Source organism: Mirounga leonina, unplaced genomic scaffold, assembly GCF_011800145.1.
Source record: "Mirounga leonina isolate KUSES-001 unplaced genomic scaffold, KU_Mleo_1.0 Mir_94, whole genome shotgun sequence".
Lineage (NCBI taxonomy): Eukaryota > Metazoa > Chordata > Mammalia > Carnivora > Phocidae > Mirounga > Mirounga leonina.
In genome coordinates, this window is record NW_023270855.1 from 38,850,255 (window position 1) to 38,869,519 (window position 19,265).

The following is a 19,265-nucleotide window of genomic DNA, read 5'->3' on the forward strand; positions in this document are numbered from 1 at the left end:
GGTCCATCATCCTGTCTTCTCATAACCATGAGTAGCAGTGAGAAAAGGAGTGTGACCAACCCCCTTGACCCAGCAGATTCTGGGTCTTTTGAGAAGGAGGGGGGGTGGGTCTTGCTAAGTGTTCAGAGAGAAACAGGACCTGCACTAGAGGGAACAAGTCACCCTGGGAGGAAGGGGGCGGAGGGAGTTCCTGCCCGGTGTAGGAGTGCGGGGGACGATGGGAAAGCCCGGCCAGCGCTCTGGAGGGACCGGGGCTGGGAAAGCAAGTGAGGCGTGTTTCCCGAGCAGAAAGGAACCGTGTGCAGTTGCAAGGTGACAGGACTTGCATCATGCCCAGGGGCCTGCCTACATGGGTGGCTTTGATGGGACCAGGCCTCGGCCGCTCTCTCCAGACCCAGTCCAGAGAAGGGGGCGCCCCAGGAAGCCGTGCCAGGACAACGGTGTCCAGGGAGGAGAGAGCACAGCCGCCCCTCTAGAGATAAGAGCAGGGGGGCAAGGCCACGCATTCTCTGTCCTCCAGCTGCTTGTTGTTTCCTCAGCTCACTTCTGCTTTCCGGTGAAGTAGACTTGGATGTCTCCCTTGGTCCCTGTTATGGGCTGAATGCGTACGTCCCCAATTCATGTATTAAAGCCCTAACCCCAATGTGGTGACGTTTGGAGGTATGGCCCTTGTGATGGGATTAGTGGCCTTAGGAGAAAGAAAAAGGCGGTGATCTCTCTCCACCCATGTTCTCAGGAAAGGTCATGTGAATTTATAGCGAGGAGAGAATGGTCCGCAAGCCAGGAAGAGGGCTCTCCCCAGGAACTGAATCTGCCAGCACCCTGGTGTTGGCGTTCCCGGCCTCCGTAACTGTGAGAGATGGAGGTCTCCTGGTGTCTGGTGTCTGCAGTGGTTTGTTAGGGCAGCCGAGTGAAGGAAGCCCCCTCTCCTTCATTCAACGCACATTTGCTCAGTGCGTGCTGTGTGTCAGGTGCTGTGCTGGCCGCCGGGGATACAGAAGGGGTAAGTCGGGGCAGATGACCAATAGGGGCAAAGTCATTGCGGGTGGCGACCAGTGCTCTGAAGAGCGGCACAGGAGGAGGTCAAGTGATGGGAAGAACAGAGGGGCTGGGCTGCCTCATCCTGGGGGCTCAGGGAAGGTCTCCTCAGGACCCTTGCCCTGGGTAAAGACAGGCAGCCGTGCCAGGATCCAGAGTAGCAAAGTCCAGGGAAGAAACAATGGCTAACACCAAGCCTGGAAGCCGGGGAGCACCTGGGGGAGCTGAGGCCCGGGAGTGGGCGCCAACACATGAAGCAGAGGGAGCAGATGGGAGGTGGGATGGGCTCCGACCTCAGAGAACGCGGTCAGCCTGTGTGAGGAAGCTAGAACTTAACCTGAGTGCCCCTGGAAGGCCCAGGAAAGTTTTCTGCAGGGGAGGAACATAATCCGCTTTATAATTTTAAAAGCTCTCTCGGGCTGCCATGTGGGGTCGAGGCTGGGGCAGATGCCAGGATGAAGGTGGCACCCCCGGGGTCACAGCAGCAGGGCTGACAAGAATTGGCCTGGCCCGAGATGGAGCTCACAGGTAGAACCTAAGAGGACTCAAGTGAGTCTCAAGTGACGCGAGAGAGCAGACTTGTCCGTAGGCGGCCAGCACAAGCTGGTAGAGGCCGGGGAGGCGGGCAGACCGGCTGCCCCGGGCCTGTGTGGCTCGAGAGGCCTGTCTGCCAGCCGTCAGCGGCCAACAGCTGGCACCGGGAACCCAGGGCTGGGGGAGGTCGTGTGGCGTGAGGGGGAGCGCCGAGGGCAGGTACTGTGAAACTGGGGGAGCTCGGCCTTCAAAGGAGGACCAGCTCATGAAGTAGGAGGGCCGTGTTCAGGAGAGGTTAGTGACATGGAAGCTATGAAGGCCAAGGACAGCCAGCCACCTCAAAGACCCCTGGGGGGGTCAGTGAGAGGAAAACAGAACCACTGGATTTGGCGCGGTAGAGGCAAGACGTGGTAAGAAAAGGGCCGCCTCCACAGGGAACAGGATGAGGAGCGAGCGGGGCAGCAAAGCAGAAAACAGGCAGAAGAGAGGGGTGCGGTAGCAGCCAGCAGGGGGTCTAGGCGGAGGGAGCGCTTGTTTCTTTTTAAGGTGGACAACAAAGCCTGCTGCAGGGTTAGGGTTAGGGTTAGAGAGGGTTGTAGGAAGGCCCTAGGAACCAGGGGACGCAGAATACACGCGGAAGGAGTCGGAGAGGAGCACGAACACCTGCACCGTCCCTGTAAGGGACACCATCACAGGTGGCAGGGGCAGATGGCCTGGAGGACTCGGTGGCGACAGACAAGCATTCCCTCCTGCTGTCCTACCTGCAGAGGGAAGCCTGAGGCCAAGGTGGTGGCAGGGGAGGGACAGCAGGGAGGGCGACAGCGATCAGAGGCGGGTGACGGGGCCGCCGCCAGGTGGCTGGCATGGCGGGCAGCCGAGAGGTAGCTGGGTTCAAGCCGAGGAGGAAGCCCGGCCGCTGCAGCAGGGGCAGAGGGCCCAGTGTATGTTCCTCATCACTTCACAGAGCGCCACCACACAGACCGCATTGAAAGGGAGGGAGAAAATGATTTCTCTGATTCAGTGGCCAATAACAGGAGGACCCATCACTTACACAAGAATTTATTTCCAGGACTGTGCTTTTACTATAGATTAAAATTTAATATAATTTAATTCACATATAAAGACAGCTCTGGAGACTATCTGGATACGACATGGTCTGGGGTTAAGTGAGTAACTGAGGTCATGACACACTCAGGCCTGGGCAGATACCAACTTGCTCATGCCGGAGAAGTAGGATTTCTCTCTTTCACTCATCACTTCGAAATGCAGTGGCCTCCTGCAGAAGTTGCACTCGGCTGAAGAATGTGGCTTGAGTTCCAGCCCCACTCGCTTCCATGTGGCCAGCAGATTCTCTGTGAGGAGTTTTTAAAAATTGAAGGGAGTATGTATCCAAGAGAAATGCAAACATCGGCCCACACAAAAAGTCGAACACAAACATTGGCAGCACTATTATCTTCCTAACAGTCAAAAAGCAGAAACAACCTAAATGTCCACAGACTGATGGACAAACACCGTGTGGTATATCCACACCAAAGAAGATTAGTTGGTACTAGAAAGAAAGGGAGGATTTGTGCTACAACGCGGATGGGCCCTGAAAACACTGTGCTGTCCAAGAAGCCAGGCACACAGGACCCATGCAGTGTTACATGGAAAGTAAAGCCTGGGCACAGGCAGGAAGGGGATCAGCAGCTGATAGGGGCTGGGGCTGGGGAAACACGCAGTGGCTGCTCGTGAGTATGCGGTTTCTCTCTGGGCTGATGAAAACGTTCTGGAATCAGATAGTGGTGACGGTTGCCCAACATCACGACATACTTAGAACCCATGGAACTGTATACTTTATGTATAATTTTTAAAGATTTTATTAATTTGCATGCACGCGCGTGACAGAGAGGGCGCGTGAGAGAGCACAAGCAGGGGGAGCGGCAGGCAGGCCACTCCCCGCCGGCGGGGAGCCTGCTTCTCCCTCTCCCACTCCCCCTGCTTGTGCTCTCTCTCTCTCGCTGTATCGCTGTCAAATAAATAAATAAAATCTTTAAAAAAAAAAAAAAGGTGAAATTAGGGGTGCCTGGGTGGCTCAGCTGGGTAAGCGGCTGACTCTTCTTGATTTTAGCTCAGGTTGTGATCTTAGAGTCATAAGATCGAGCCCCATGTCATCGGGCTCTGTGCTCAGTGGGGAGTCTGCTTGGGATTCTCTCCCTCTCTCCCCCTCTGCCCGTTCCCCTTCCCCTCTCCGCACTCACATACTCTCTCTTGCTCTCTAAATGACTAGAAAAACCAAAAGGGTGAAATTTTGTGATATGTGAATTATATGTCAATAAAGCTATTATAAAAATAAGCAAAAATCGAGGAACAAAACCCAAGTCTGGCTTTGTTTCACACAGCTTCAGGGAAGAAGTTGCTCCAACATCATTCCACTACACTGAAACTGAACATTCCTGGCAGAACGGCCCCAAAGCCCGCAAGGCAGCAAGACCATCTTGGGGGCCTCAGGAGGCAAAGGCGACCTGTGGCTGAAAGCAGTCCCTCCATCTTTGCCTTTAGGTTGGACACAGAGGGTGCTGGGACGGTTGAACAGAGCTGCAAGCCTTATAAAACACTGAACAATTACTCTTATGAGAAGAGGTTAGGTGGGGGGTTGCCTCAGGGACCATACACCGGAGAGAAGCACAGAGCTGACCTCCAGAGGACCAGGGATGACTCAGGCCTTCAGAGGCCTCTCTCTCCTCCCCTGCACTAGCCATTCCTGTGCATCTTTGAGTCATCCCGACAAGGGGACACTGGAAACAGTGGATGGATGAGCAGGGACGAGCCCTCAGAGCTTCTAAGTCGTGTCTGCACCCCCTAAAGCGAATCCAACAACTAAATGTCTTTTACAGTTTTAAAGAATCTGAGAGCATTCTTAATTTCTTGGAGAGAAGAAATGGATCTGAATGCCTTCGAAAGGCTCCAATCACACACACTGCAAGGACAGCTTGGTGCAAATTTCTAGCGAGGTACCGCAGCTCTGCAGTACTCACCGAGGAAATAGTTCATCATCTGTGGTGTGTGGTGAGGGGTGGGGGCGATCCGCAGAAGCTCCTCCCCCCGGGGCACGGTGGGGTAGTTGATGGCTTGGACGTAGATGTTATGCCTGCTCATTAGTTCATCACAGACTTCGGTGTTTTTAGCAGCATCTGCAACCTGAGTTTGTAACAGAAGGTAAGGTCACCGCAGGACAGACCACCCCTTAGCAGTGATTCTAATGAACACGGCACTCAGGAGGGAGGCTCAGGCTCGAGCAGCCACGCAAGCTGCCACTTAAAGGGCCCAGGAGTGCTTAGTACGGACCAGAGAACTGAAAGCACATTAGAAGGTCACACACTGATCTCCCTCCCAGGCTTCAACTCCAGGTGCCTCCAGCTGATCCTCCTACCCAGGGATGTGTGTAACCGTGGAAATGAAGCAGCTTTGATTATACTAGCTATATTAATTCTACTAATTCAACTGTGACACCAACAGGGCTACCATTTATAGTGGAAAGGGCAAGACCTATTTCGATATTAACTGAATAAAAAGCTAGACTTCAAAGCTAGCCATGTGGAGGCTTCCAGAACTTTTTACACATAAGCTCTTTTAAGGCTAGTGCTCTGGAGAAGGAACCTCTGCTCTAGCCTGCTGGGTTCAAAGGCTTCATTCTCACTGTGAAGTCAGCCCAAGGCAGGGACAGAGCAGAGGGCCACTGACTACAGCCCCCTGCCCCAGCAGTCACCCTGTCCCAGCCCAACTTCAGGAAGGCGTGAACCAGAACATCCCAGGTCACGTGCGGAGGCACAGGCCCCAGCAAGTCCAGTCCCGGACAGGTCATTACCCGGACAGGGATGATGTGACTGGGGCAGTGGACGACCGGGAGGCCTGCGTCCATGAGCATCTGCCTCATGAGCTTGACGTTGCGCTGGTGCTGACGGCGAAGCGCCTGCCCCTCGGCGCTCTTCAGAATCCGCACAGACTCCAGGGCTCCGGCCAGCAGCATGGGCGGCAGGGAGGTGGTGAAGATGAAGCCGGCCGCATAGGACCGCACAGTGTCGATCAGAGAACTCGTGCTGGCGATGTACCCTCCGACACAGCCAAAGGCTTTGCCTGCGAGGAGAAAGCTTCATTTATTCCGTAACGGCCCCTGTATGTGCCCAGCAGGGTGCCACAGAGCCTCGGAGCCCTTCTGTCTTTATCCTCTCTATGTGCCCTAAGACTCAAGTCAAGGGATGTCCACCCATTTCTGAAAGGGAGAAAGTGGAGGTTAGGGTCCTCCCCTAAATCACAGGACTAAGCTGGTGTCTGACGAGGACCAAAGAACAGGTCTCCACACCAGTCCTGACGCTGAGGGACCTGTCCCCGTGTGCCCCAACAGCGAGCAGCAGCCTCTCGTCCCCCCTGCCTTTCCCACCCGGACTCGCTGCTCCGCCAGCAGGTAAGGTGCCACCTCCCACGGCGGGCCTGGTGCGTGCGTCCTCTCACCATGAGCATCCCCCTGGGGCCAGAAGGTAACCCAGCTAAGACATGAGCTGTTTTGCTGTGACCAGTATTATTTCCTTCCAAAGTAAACACAGAACTCTGACGAGCAGCATTGCCCAGAGAAACATGAAAACTCAGAACCTATTAGGGCTGATTTAGGGCCAACCTCCTTTCTCAATTCTCCTTAAATCCCTTTGTATAATCTGTAGCTCAAGTTTCAGGGTTAAGGACTGCAGAAGGGTCCTTCTAGATGTCAACACTGTGTTCTGTAACGAACACCCCTGCTTGAACCCCATGTGGGGCTGGGCTGGCATGAGCTCTTACAGCGGCCAGTCTCTCTCTGCAGCCCGCCCCAGGGTGCAGCGACTACACCTTTCCCGCTGAAAGAAAAGTGTTGCTGGAAGGAAGACACGCGAACGAGGGCTTTCCTCCTGACAAGGCTCTGCCCTGCGAACCCTGCGCTCTCCTGGTCTCCCCAAGGTCCTCAGCCCCGACAGTGCCGAAGGGCACGCTTTTTGGCCTGCCCTTCCTTTACCAAGTGCAGGCTGTGAACTGGCATTTTAGCTAAGTGCTACCTGGGTCTCCAACTGCCTTACTAACTTTGAAATCCTCACATTTGTTTAATTCATGTTTTCATCTCTCTGGAGTCCTCACAGGCAAAGAGAATGTCTACGGTAACTGTCTGCACACAATTCATTTATCTTCTCCACAAAAACTGAGGTAGGGTCTGTTATCTCCATCACATAAGCGTCCCTACTTTCCGAAAGTTGTTATGCCCCCTCACTTTTACGAGAGACCTACATTACACTTGTTTTCGCTAACCGGAAGAAATCTGAAGAGGACTTTCACTTTTACGATGAAAGGTGAAAAGCGAAAATAGCCTTTGGTGTGTGGCAGCGAGCCATGAGAGAGGCAGCGTGCGCCCCAAGCAGCCAGAGTGGCCCCACTGAGCCCCGGCTCCGGGAACCACTCGGCACCCCAGCAGCAGGCCGCCACAGCTTTGACCTCGGTCTGTGAGCACCTGTGTCTCTGCTTTACGCCATTTTGGCTGACGAGAGGTTTCAAAGGAACACTCCGCTTCTGGGTCGTGGGGAAACCTATATTGGTGAGGAAGCGGAGGGGCAGAGAGATGAACTACCAGCCCAAGGTCACAGAGGCAGGAGTCAGGCAGCCAGGATTCACAGCCAGCAGGCAGCATGGCGACAGCGCCCAGCTCCGTGACACGATGCTTCTCACCCAGGAGCAGCAAATACAAAGTAGAGCTCAGTGCTTCACGCCACCTGAACCCACAGGTCCTCACGAATGCTCTGGGAGAACAGCACTCCATCTTTTTTTTTTTTTTTTAATATAACAGAACAATCTGAAGTAGAGAGAGTAAAGGCTGTCACCATGGCGTGTAGCTAGAACCACAACTACACTTGCAATGAGCCCGAATGGCAACAAAGAGTATTTCTGTCACGTGAGGCTGTGAGATTTCCTTTGGTTCTGGGAGCCATGCCTCTCTGATTGAAGGGATTCTGCTAAGCTGTACCACCACTGAGCAGATACAAACTCATCCAGAAAGTGGCCCAGGCTTTATAGGCCACCACCCTGTCTCCTCACCCGATCCCAGCTAGTCCTTGGCCTTGTTAGAATAGAATTTTAGTGCAGATTGCAGAATGTGCAGGAGTATACGTACCAAGCGTTCCAGAAATGATGTCCATTTTAGGCATAACTCCATCCCGATCACCAATCCCTCCACCTTGAGCCCCGTACAGTCCCACTGCGTGGACCTCATCCACGAAGGTGATTGCTCCAAACTCATGCGCCACATCACACAGCTCTTCCAGTGGGCACACTGCTCCTGAAGAAAGAGCACAGACTCCTCTGAAGAGCTTGCTACTTCACAAATTTCTGTTTTGGTAAGAGTCAGAACAAAATAACTTCTGTTCTAAAGGTATTATTTTAATATTGGGAAAAATAATGAACTTCCCCCAGTTTCTAGGTCATCTTGGGGTCTCAGAGCCTAGTAAGAGCCAGAATAGAAAATCTACATTCACCCAAACCTCCACAATGTCCACCAAATACAAAATGCTAGCAGAGTAAGAAGAAATTGCAGAAACAAAATAAACACCACACTTTTTCAAAGAAGAAATTGCAGAAACAAAATAAACACCACACTTTTCAAACCTGCTAGTTTTTCATCTAAGGTTTCAGACTGGCCTCTACTCAGACTTACCATCCATTGAGTGGACGGTTTCAAACGCGACAATCTTGGGGACCGAAGGGTCAGATCTTTGCAGCAGTTCTCTGAGGTGGCTGACGTCATTGTGGCGGAAGATGTACTTTGGCACGCGGCTGTTCCGAATCCCCTGGATCATGGAGGCATGGTTCCCAGAATCGGAGTAAATCTCACAGCCTAACATGATAAAAACAAAAACAAAACACTACTTACTGCCATCTGCACCAAAGACAAATTATTTCCTAGACAGGGACAACAGACTTTGCCCTGAAAGTGCTGCTTTGCCCAGTAGGAAAGACACTCCTGGCCAGTTTCTTCCTGGGAAAATCGCGAGCTAGTGCTTCTCCTTTGAGAAGGCCCATAGGTGTAGAATAACCCAATGGGAGACAACCAATCTGCTTTTGCATCCGGCCACCTCATTCCAAGCTCCATCAAAAGATAACTACGAATGATTAAGAGAATTCTCCGAAGGATTTGCCTCGAATACAAAGCACGTTTGAAGCAATTAGTTTAAGGACAAGCCCTTAATTAGTATCTTTTGCTACTGCATCTTCTCATGTGCAGTGAGCACTTCATGTTTCAATTCAAGAAAAAAATGCTCCCGGGACGCCTGGGTGGCTCAGTCGTTAGGCGTCTGCCTTCGGCTCAGGTCATGATCCCAGGGTCCTGGGATCGAGTCCCGCATCGGGCTCCCTGCTCGGCGGGAAGCTTGCTTCTCCCTCTCCCACTCCCCCTGCTTGTGTTCCCTCTCTCGCCGTCTCTCTGTCAAAAAATAAATAAAATCTTTAAAAGCAAAACAAAACAAAAAAAGGAAGAAAAAATGCTCCCAGATACTTTCATTGCTCATAACTGTTTCTGGTAAGCCCTCTGTGTTGTCACTATCCCTGCTATTCCTAAGAAACCCAAAAAACTCTAAGGCACCAGGACAGGCTTCCTTAACCTACCCGGCATCATCCTAGCCAGAGTGAAGAGGGTTGAGTCGTTGGCCACAAAGCACGAGGAAAACAAGAGTGCTGCATCCTTCCCATGTAAATCAGCCAGCTCCTGCTCCAGGTCCACATGGAATTTACTAGTTCCAGAAATATTTCTGGTACCACCAGCTCCAGCACCATGCTGTTTCAAAGTGTCCCTTTTATTAAAAAAAAAAAGAAGGCAGACAGAAAATAAATCTCATGGTTCCAGATACTCTGTGAATCATTCCTCTCCCCAGGAGCTGGGACACTGAATCTTATGTTCATCTAGCAAGTCTCTCACGGTGAAACCAGGGGCCAGAAGTTTCAACTGCCTTCATCTTTAGACTAGGTGGCAGGTGTCAACAGCAGGGTGAGGGTATCCTGAAGACCTCTAGGGATCATCAAAAACAAGTGTCTGTCACTAGGTACTTAGTATTAGCTGAGTTAACTTACTAAGGCGTCTTTTCTCTGACAAACATCCTTCTCTCCAAACACAACCTCAGTCTCTACCAGTCACATAATGTTAGGAGAGATCTACTACTACACCTCAGACTGGACTCTCTTTAGCAAGCCTCCCTACAGGTTTTGGCAAGCAACTCTCTCAAGTGTCTCTAGCCATGGCCAGCCTCCTGAAGCACATGAATGAGGGGATCTACCACCCTTGTTAATGTCCTTCCTCCAGTGCTGCTACATTGGTATCTCTCCATCTGCCTGTGCAAAGTGGCCTACCACTGGGAGCGGTGGGAGGTGAACGGGCACGAGTGGTCAATGAGCCCATACACTTGAACCCTCGTGCACAAAGGGGCTCCACATCTGCTCGTCAAGTCCAATCCAAAAGTCACCTGTCGGTATTTTCTTTTTTTAAAGATTTTCATTTTATTTATTTATTTGAGAGAGAGAATGAGAGACAGAGAGCACGAGAGGGAAGAGGGTCAGAAGGAGAAGCAGACCCCCCGCCGAGCAGGGAGCCCGACGCGGGACTCGATCCCGGGACTCCAGGATCACGGCCTGAGCCGAAGGCAGTCGCTTAACCAACTGAGCCACCCAGGCGCCCCGGTATTTTCTTTTTAAGATTTTATTTACTGGGGTGCCTGGGTGGCTCAGTCGTTAAGCGTCTGCCTTCGGCTTGGTCATGATCCTGGGGTCCTGGGATCGAGTCCCGCATCGGGCTCCCTGCTCGGCCGGAAGCCTGCTTCTCCCTCTCCCACTCCCCCTCCTTGTGGTCCCTCTATCGCTGTATCTATCTCCATCAAATGAATAAATAAAATCTTTGGGCGCCTGGGTGGCTCAGTTGGTTAAGCGTCTGCCTTCGGCTTGGTCATGATCCTGGGGTCCTGGGATCGAGCCCCGCATCGGGCTCCCTGCTCCGTGGGGAGCCTGCTTCTCCCGCTCCCATTCCCCCTGCTGTGTTTCCTCTCTTGAGGTCTCTCTCTCTGTGTCAAATAAATAAATAAAATCTTAAAAAAAAATAGATTTTATTTACTTACTTGACACAGAGAGAGAGAGCGAGAGAGGGAACACAAGCAGGGGGAGTGGGAAAGGGAGAAGCACGCTTCCCGCCAAGCAGAGAGCCCGATGTGGGGCTCGATCCCAGGACCCCGGGATCATGACCTGAGCCGAAGGCAGACGCTCAACGACTGAGCCACCCAGGCGCCCCATCTGTAGATATTTTTGAAGGCTAAGATAGTATTTGTTATGGCACACTTTCAGCGGCTGAATATTGCCCCCATAAAAGATCCAATCCCTCTAAATCATCAATGTCTTGCCAAATAAAGTCAGTGGTATCTGAAAGCTGAGGGCTACTTACATGACTGCCCCACACACTCGTGGGTGTCGACTCATTCCTAGGTAGTCATTGCTACACCAGACTGACACCTGCTTTTTGGTGATCAAAGAGTCGGAATAGTCATCTGCCATGGGGAAGATGTGAGCCCTCCGGTTCACAGTTTTAAAAACTCGATAGGTATGGTCATTTTTTTTCTCATCAATTTTCTTCTCAAAGAAACGATCATACTGAAAAGTGGAAACAGCTAAAAACCAAACAAAAAACAGGACAAACTGATGGTTAGGAAGGCATGTCTGGGTTTTGGCAAGAGACCTGGGTTCCAACCCCAGCTTGGTCATCCAACAGCAGGGTGATTCTGGACAAATTAATGAAGTACTCATGTGAGCCAGTTATAGGACATCCTCATTTTGAGACCGTGAAGGTCTCAAATGAGACTGTGTATGTCAATTGTTTAGCACAGGGCCAGGGCATAAAAGGTAGGTATTAAGGGAGAGAAGGCAGGTTACCAACAGGGTTTGTATTTACTATGGCCGAGGACACCTACCTGCATCAAGCAAGAGACATGGCTTTTAATCCTCAACTCACCAAGCAATTTTGTGTTTAATCTAATATACGTTTAAGTTAAAAACCCTCTCATGCATCAGGCAAGTAACAATGAGACCTACATTTTGGCAAGTTATCTTGAAGAAGATGGGACACTCTTTCTGGTCTTTGCTTTCGCATGATATCCTGGAAGTTCTTCAGCAATCCACTTGTCTCCCCTTCATTGGCCTTCACACTAATCACACTGGGTTTCACTGAAGTTTGGGCAACCTCTGTAACAAAAGTAACAAGAAAAGAGGACAAACATTCTATTCTGAGTTCACAATACTTTCCAGAAATATTGTCAAAAATGAATTACTGCCTAGTTCACCAAAAAAAGCTGATCATAACCAAAGTTAGTAGTAACCGAGTGTATGAGGCTTTTCTTCTCCCCTTCTATTTTACTGGCCAATGCCCGGTGTTGTTTTGTTTTCAGAGCTACCAGACAGCTTTAATGAATATTAGAGTCCAAAGCTTTCTAGCTGGTTGGCAGGTCTTCCCCACCTTCCCACTCCACCCAACCCTAATCTCAATTTTCTTCATGGAAGACAATTCCAGCCATATGCATCATTTCTGCTGGTGCAGTTTTCTGGGGACTTTTGGTGCTCTGTGGCTATAGCCACAACTGGAATTAAAGTTGCCTCTTAATGACCATCAGTAAGACACACAGCTTGGGAGTCCTAAGACCATCAATTACTGCAGGAACACTATATTTTACCTTTTATCCCACTGATGGCAGGAAAGAAACAAAGGGCAGTTGATAACAGCTTACGCCAGCAGGGTATTTTCAGAAATGAAGCAATTACTATAAAAAGTGGTCACATCCTACCCACACACCCCAGAAAGAAAGTCCCACATTTTCTCAAGCAGTCCTCTGACCGACTATCTTGATGACCTTCCTCCTTGGCCCTAAAAGAGGAAGTTTTTTTTACAAATGCTACCCTAATAATAGCTCATACATAAATCTGAAGGATCAAAAGAACCAAAGGGGCCTCTTGGTTCTTCCTAACGGTTCCAGTCATGTGTTTACCTTTCCTCACGGCATGCATTTCCTGCACATCCTCCTGAAGCTCGAGACTGGCTTTGCAGAAGACACTGCTGCCCTTCTGGCTCATCTGGGCTGCCAGGAAAGGGCATTTGCTTGCAGTGCCCTGGCTCGTGGCAAGGGAGGGATGTCCAGACGAAAGCTGCGTGCCATCTGGAGTCTGCTGGGATCCATCAGCAGCTTGCTCAACCTCAGCTTTGGCAGTTTTGTCCTCTGTGGGGTGAAATGGAAAAACCGAAGCATCAGATCTAGTTGCACAATACACAAGAAAGCCCCTTGTTTCTCCTATTGCCTCAAAGACAATAGGAGCCCTCCGGTTCACGGTTTTAAAAACTCGATAGGTATGGTCATTTTTTTCCTCATCAATTTTCTTCTCAAAGAAACGATCATATTGAAAAGTGAAAACTGCTAAAAACCAAACAAAAAACAGGACAAACTGATGGTTAGGAAGGCATGTCTGGGTTTTGGCAAGAGACCTGGGTTCCAACCCCAGCTTGGTCTTATACTTACTCTACCCCCACATTTCAGGCACAAATTTATTTTTATTAGGTTCTGCTAATTGAACTGTTTTCTCATCTGCCTCAATGGAAACAATGTTTCTGTGAGGAGTTAACTGGCACAATCCAGCTCTCTCTTAAACCCATATTTCTCCCTTATAAATCCACCAAAAAGTAGTATTTTCTAGTTTCAGATAGCCTAGAATTCTTGAGTTGGAGGATTTCCAGTAAATCTACCCGAAGGACACATAGCATATTTCATGAGAGGACACACTCTTAAAGATAAATAGACGCGTTTAAACAATTTTTTCTCTGCTAATATTTTTGAAACAGATTCTTGACAAAGAAGCTTGCTGTTGCTTAACATATAAATTACTGATTTTCTTCTTAACAAAAGAAATTGGCGGGACGCCTGGGTGGCTCAGTTGTTGAGCGTCTGCCTTCGGCTCAGGTCATGATCCCAGGGTCCTGGGATCAAGTCCCACATCGGGCTCCCTGTTCAGTGGGGAGCCTGCTTCTCCCTCTGTCCTGCCCCTCCCCCTGCTCATGCTCCCTTGCTCTCTCTCAAATAAATAAAATCTTTAAAAAAAAAGAAATTGGGCTAAAATGGAGGTCTTTCGATTGTTGTCTAATAGAGTTCAAATTACTAGTATGCTGAGAAAAAACCCCAGAAATATCACATTCACACACTTCGTCTACTTGCTCATCTAAATGCATCAAAGAAATGCACTGACTTAACAAAGCTGGTTGGTAATTATGCTTTTAGTCACAATGACTTTCCTCTCCCCTGGAGCAAATTCATTCACCTTTCTTCTAGTAAAGTCTTACTCTGCATCATCCTGGAATACTGTGAGTCACAGGCTAACCTTGCCTACAACTTGGGTAAGATGTCTCAATACAGTTTTTATTAAAATCTTCTATGAAGTCAAAAAAAACTGCTTTGAAGTTCATTTCATTCATTATAAAAGTAATATACATTCACTGTGAGAAACCTAGAATAATAGTGTTCCGTCTCTCAAAAAATAACCATTACAGGCATCTTGGTAAATTATCTTTTTTTCCCTATGTACAAGTTTAAAAAAAGTTTTACTTATTCTGCATGTGCTTGCTTATTTTTCCCTTTCCATTATAAAGATCTGCCTAAGCTAGTAAATAGTTTGTTAATATCATTTGCAATGGTTTCCTGAGAGTCTACAAAGTGAACAAATCATGTTCTACTCAACATCCTCTATAGCAGGGACAGAATTGTAAAAGAGTATTTTGATTGTTGAGTAAAAAAAACATAACTCCTAAAAGAGGAAAAGAAATCCTATAAAGGATTAAATCCCTTCTGCTTACAGAAAAAAACAAAACAAAACAAAACAAAACACTCCTTTCTTACAAGGAACACATCCAGAGAATATACCTAAAAGAGCCTGTAAGGTAAATTATTCTCTAGGATTAAGTGAAACCTGAAAAGCCTCATTCTCTCCTGGTAGAGCCAGACCAAAACAAAAGCCAACTCTGATCTCTTTATTAAAAACAAAATTTAAAAATTCACATATAAAATAAAGATACATGTGTTAAAAAAAAATCACTAACAAATTCTGTATGATTCCATTTATTGAGGTTCCTACAGCAGTCAAATTCAGAGACAGAAAGTAGAATGGTGCTTGCCAGGGGGCGGGGGAGGGGAAGTTAGAGTTGAAGGAGCAGAGTTTCACTTTGGGATGTTGGGCTCTGGAAATTGGATGGTGGTGACAGTTGCGCAATAATATGAATGTACTTAATACCACTGAACTGTACAATTGGTAAGAGATGGTAAGTTTTATGTTAGGTGCATTTTACCACAATAAAAAAAATAATTTTAAGGAGAAAAAAGTCACAACTTTTTTTTAAGTCAGAGCTTTAAAAGCCAAAAGCTTCCACTCAATTTTGCTGCAAACCTAAGACTGCTCCAGAAGGTAAAGTCTATTAAAAAAAAAAAAAGCCAAAGGGCCAAATATTTAATGAAGGAGAGGTTGAAACAGAACATTCCAACTTTTTTTTTTAAGTAGTGTGGAGCCCGATGTGGGGCTTGAACTCATGACCCTGAGATCAAGACCTGAGCTGAAATCAAGAGTCGGACGCTTCACCGACTGAGCCACCCAGGCGCCTCAGAACATTCCAACTTTATATTTACACAAATGAGGTACTGATGAACACTAAAACTCCAAAAGACACCAACATGCAATCCAGAAACCTATAAGGTACACACTGGCCACCATCTCACTTTTAAGGATGGGAAAACTAAAAGTGCCCACTTGCGGGGTTAGGATGACAAGTATGAGATACTCCATGCAAAGAACCAAGCCTGGCACAGAGTAACGCCCTCAGTTACTGTGCCCCTCGTCACCGCTGTGGACTAGAAATGCTTCTAGTCTAGTGATAAATGCAAACACTGCCACCTCCTACGTTATTGCCAATGACACTTACTCTCATTAGCTGGAGGGGTTTCTTTGACCTGCTGACAGTGTACTGCGGAAGTGGACAGGGCCCGAGGGGCTGGCTTGCCCCCAACTTCCATCATCTTAGGGCAGTTTTGGGCATAGAACAACAGAGATTTTCCTGCCTTCTGCAGAAAGGCCTGAGGCACTCGGGATAAGAATGGGCAGCGGCGAACAACAGTCTCCATGTCCGAGAGGGTACACTGATCCTATAGAAAGACAATGAGTGACATCAACACTTGTTAATAATCAGGCAAATACCACGCAAGGTCACTGGGTTCAGGTGTCACCTGCAGTTTATAGCAAGGGTACCCTTATAACAAGTCTCACTCAAAAATGTCTAAGGACCGCACTCAAGTGGGACTCAACTAAGGAGTGGTAACCATACTCGACCCACGTCACCAACTTCTTTCATTCCCCAGCTCTACACAAAAGCACCTGCAAAGCAACTTTACCAAGTGAAGTAAATGCCGATGATTAACAACCAAGGGGCTGGAGCAACGAAGGACAGACAAGTCGGGAACAGGTTTGGGAGGACAGGGAAATGCACAGTGCAGATAAGACACCTTGGCATACACCCGAGTGAAGTGAGGCTAGGGAAGAAGCCACTGTCATCCATCCAAGCAGAGAGGACTCCCAGGGATCCTGAACTTCTCCTGGTCCTCACATCCCCAAACCTGAGGAAGGCACCCAGCTGGGCTCTGGGTCCCTGAGGCAAGGATTTCCCTGAGGTCATCCCCCACAGCTCCAACAGGACATAACTGAGAGAGGAGGAGACATAAAGGCAGGGGTAGGAGGGGACGCGGCTGGGGCTAACTGGGGAGAGGCAGGAGCTATAAAATCGAGGGCGTTAGGTCTGCAGTTAGGTGGTGGCCCTGGACAGGGGAAGGTCAGAGGTCATCCGGGGTCGAGGGCTCAAGAATAACGGGGAAAAAGGAATTCTAAAGAAGCGGCCAGTTAAAAGGGAATGTAGGAAGAGGGCCGAATGGGGGAAACTGAGGCAACCCAGTGGGCTCAGGGTCTGGAGATGAACGCTGACCCCAAAGAGGCGAGTGACGGGAGCAGTGGGGGATGGGGGGCAAGCGGGGCAAGCGGGGCGCGCGCTGGCAGGACACGCGGGGGCTTCCCTGGCCGGCGCCGCACCCAGAGCGCGGGCCCTCACCTGCGCGGGGGACTGCGGAGGAGGCGGCGGCGGCGGCGGCGGCGGCGGCGGCGGCGACAGGCACCCAAGACAACTCGAACCAACCCCTTGCCCTTTTCGGCGAGGAGCCTCAGGCCGCGAGCGCCGTCTTCCTAATATACAGCCGGAGGGAGCGCTGCGCATGCGCGGTGGGCGCGGGCTTCCTTCACGCAGGCGCCCTGCGTCGCGCTCCCAGAGAAGGAAGGGCAGGGCGGGGAGTGTGGGACCAGGGCTTTCCCGAGCGCCTGCCGGGGGGAGTGGGGGAACGGCGGTTGATCAACGACTTCATCCCACCCACCCCGCCCTTCTCGCCTCCCTACTAACTGCCCTATGCTTTAGAGCCCTACGTATGCCTCCGTGTAGGGCATAAAAGGGCAGAGTCAGAGGGCAAGTGCCACTGGAGACAACTCGAGGGTTACGGGGCTGTAGAAACAGGTCCCTCGGATATAGACGAAGGAGAGTAAAGAAGGGGGTTCTGGGCCATGGTCTAAAGCAGGATTCGCCCCGTCTGTGACTAAGGGCTTCCCGGATGTGTAGTTACCCAAGGATGGAGTGGTTCTGGGAGTGGTGGGGCTGGGGGGCAGCCGAAGGGGGAGTTCTTGGAGTGAGGAGGCGCAGAAGCGGAAGGAAACCCACCTGTGGCGCTTTTGGTCTGAGATGAAGGGACTTAACCTGAGGCAGAGAAGGGGCAGGATGGAACCTGTGGACCACACAGCTCTGAGAACCTGACACAGGGTTAGGGTTTGACACATACTATTGAAGAGGGAGCAGAAGGTTAGCTGAAGACAAAGCATAAGCTGACACCCGGCAACCTCCCTCCACTCCCCCGCTCCTGGGTGGGACGAGTGTGACATTCTTCCAGGAATCTCCTAAGTATCTTAATGTTAATAACTTGCTAGAGGGGACAACAACCTTAACTTGAGGATGGCAAGGCCTCCTGTATCTTGTAGGTCGGTCCTCTTTAGCATATGAACGTTCTTTTGAAACCTCCCTTTTCATTACTTCCCCCCAACTCCCCGAGTATACAAACACCACTCCACAAGACCCGGGTGCAGCAGCTCTTTCTGCCCACAGGTCCTGTCCCCGTGCTTTAATAAAACCACCATTTTGCACCAAAGACATCTCAAGAATTCTTTCTTGGTTGTCGGCTCTGGACTCCACCCCCCTGAACCTCACCTATATTCCAAAACCACACCACTATTATTTTTATTTTCCATTGCTGGCTGTCCAAGATCCCTTGCTGGCCACCCTGGGCACCAACTGGGTGGCTCGGGACTCCAACCCAAAGTTCAGAGTTGGGCCATGCCTCCTTTGGGTCTCCCCCAGTCCACACCTGCATGGTAGGGTTAGGCAAACCCCTCTCAGGAATGCCTGTCTGGCCTCCTTGCTCCACACCCTTCCCACCTTAACCTAAGCTGGGTTGGCCTGGGCCTGTGCTAGGCTCAGAGCTACCCTCCTCCACTCTTGAAGAAGGGGCCATCCAGGTTGCTTCTTCCCCAGCTGGGCATTAATAAAAGGGACAGTTACTTCTCAATTCCCTTCGATTCTCCAGCCAGCTGAGAGGGAAGTAAGGTGAGTCTCCACATGCTGAGGAGGCAGCTGGGTCCAGATTGGCACTGGGACCAGTCCAGGGCCCGGGAAGAGGGCTCTGGCCTGGGAGCCTGGGGCCCAGCTCTGCCGCATCCTGCTGAGGGGCCCTGGGAAGTGCCCATTAGCCCAAGAGGAGGCATGAGGAAAGGTCAGCACTTGGACTCAGACCCAAGTGCAGCTAGAAGTGAAAGCATAGTAAAGATGGTGTTGGGTGGTTTGCCCATCTCGAGCCTCACTTTCCTTATCTGGGCAATGGGATCATAATCTCTGTTCTACCTGCCTCACAGATCTGTTTGAGTGGCCAGAGGCAAAACAGAAGCAGAAAGAACTGGATGTTGGAACTAATTATGGGTTCCAACCCTGGCTCTGAATCTTACTTGGCTTTGGGCAGGTCACAATCTCTCTGAGGCTCGTTGTCCTCATTGTAAAGCTCTGTCAGCCCTGCCACTTGTGGTTGGCAGGAGGGTCAGGTGAAGTCATGGATTTCAGAGGCTTATTGTTTAAACCAGCAAGTCTCCAGCTCTCTGGGAGTTTCCTGTTTAGTAGAGGGAAAGCTTAAGAAACAAAGAAACTCACATGGAAAGTGAAATAGAATGTTGTAAACAATTCCAGATGGAGCAGGCTATTACTCCCCAGACGCTGAAGGAGGGGGGATCCCAACCACCAGGAAGGCTTCCGGAAAAGAGGTGCCAGCCGGAAGGGTGGGTCTACATGGGACCGGGAGACTGATAAGTGAAGCCTTGAGTGAGAAGGTCCCAGGCCTGTCCTGGGGTGGGTAATATGAGTCAGCCCGAATAGCTGGGCTTCAGGGATGCAGCCAGAATGTGAGGTCAGGAGGTCAGACAGAGGCCACAAAAGCGCCACAGAGATTCTGGTGTCAGGGCTC

At 50.1% G+C, this 19,265-nt stretch overlaps 1 protein-coding gene across 1 annotated transcript; it reads right to left on the reverse strand.

Moving 5' to 3' along the window:
- Positions 1 to 2,615: 2,615 nt before the first annotated feature.
- ALAS1 (5'-aminolevulinate synthase 1) lies at positions 2,616 to 16,904 on the reverse strand. Its single transcript, XM_034996633.1, has 11 exons — positions 16,772 to 16,904; positions 15,599 to 15,818; positions 12,633 to 12,860; positions 11,686 to 11,835; positions 11,042 to 11,264; positions 9,226 to 9,410; positions 8,279 to 8,458; positions 7,739 to 7,903; positions 5,420 to 5,688; positions 4,590 to 4,752; positions 2,616 to 2,924 (listed from the first exon to the last, which is right to left on the reverse strand). The coding sequence occupies exons 2-11, from the start codon at positions 15,795 to 15,797 to the stop codon at positions 2,764 to 2,766; spliced, it is 1,923 nt and encodes a 640-aa protein (XP_034852524.1). The 5' UTR covers positions 15,798 to 15,818; positions 16,772 to 16,904; the 3' UTR covers positions 2,616 to 2,763.
- Between the last annotated feature and the right edge of the window lie 2,361 nt (positions 16,905 to 19,265).

Coding starts and splice junctions, on each gene's coding strand:
- ALAS1 (XM_034996633.1), bottom strand. CDS start 15,797: ATGGAGACTGTTGTTCGCCGCTGCCCATTCTTATCCCGAGTGCCTCAG. Junction 7,904..8,278: donor AACCGTCCACTCAATGGATG/GTAAGTCTGAGT, acceptor CTCTTTCTTCAG/GAGCAGTGTGCCCACTGGAA. Junction 5,689..7,738: donor CATCATTTCTGGAACGCTTG/GTACGTATACTC, acceptor TTCTCCTCGCAG/GCAAAGCCTTTGGCTGTGTC.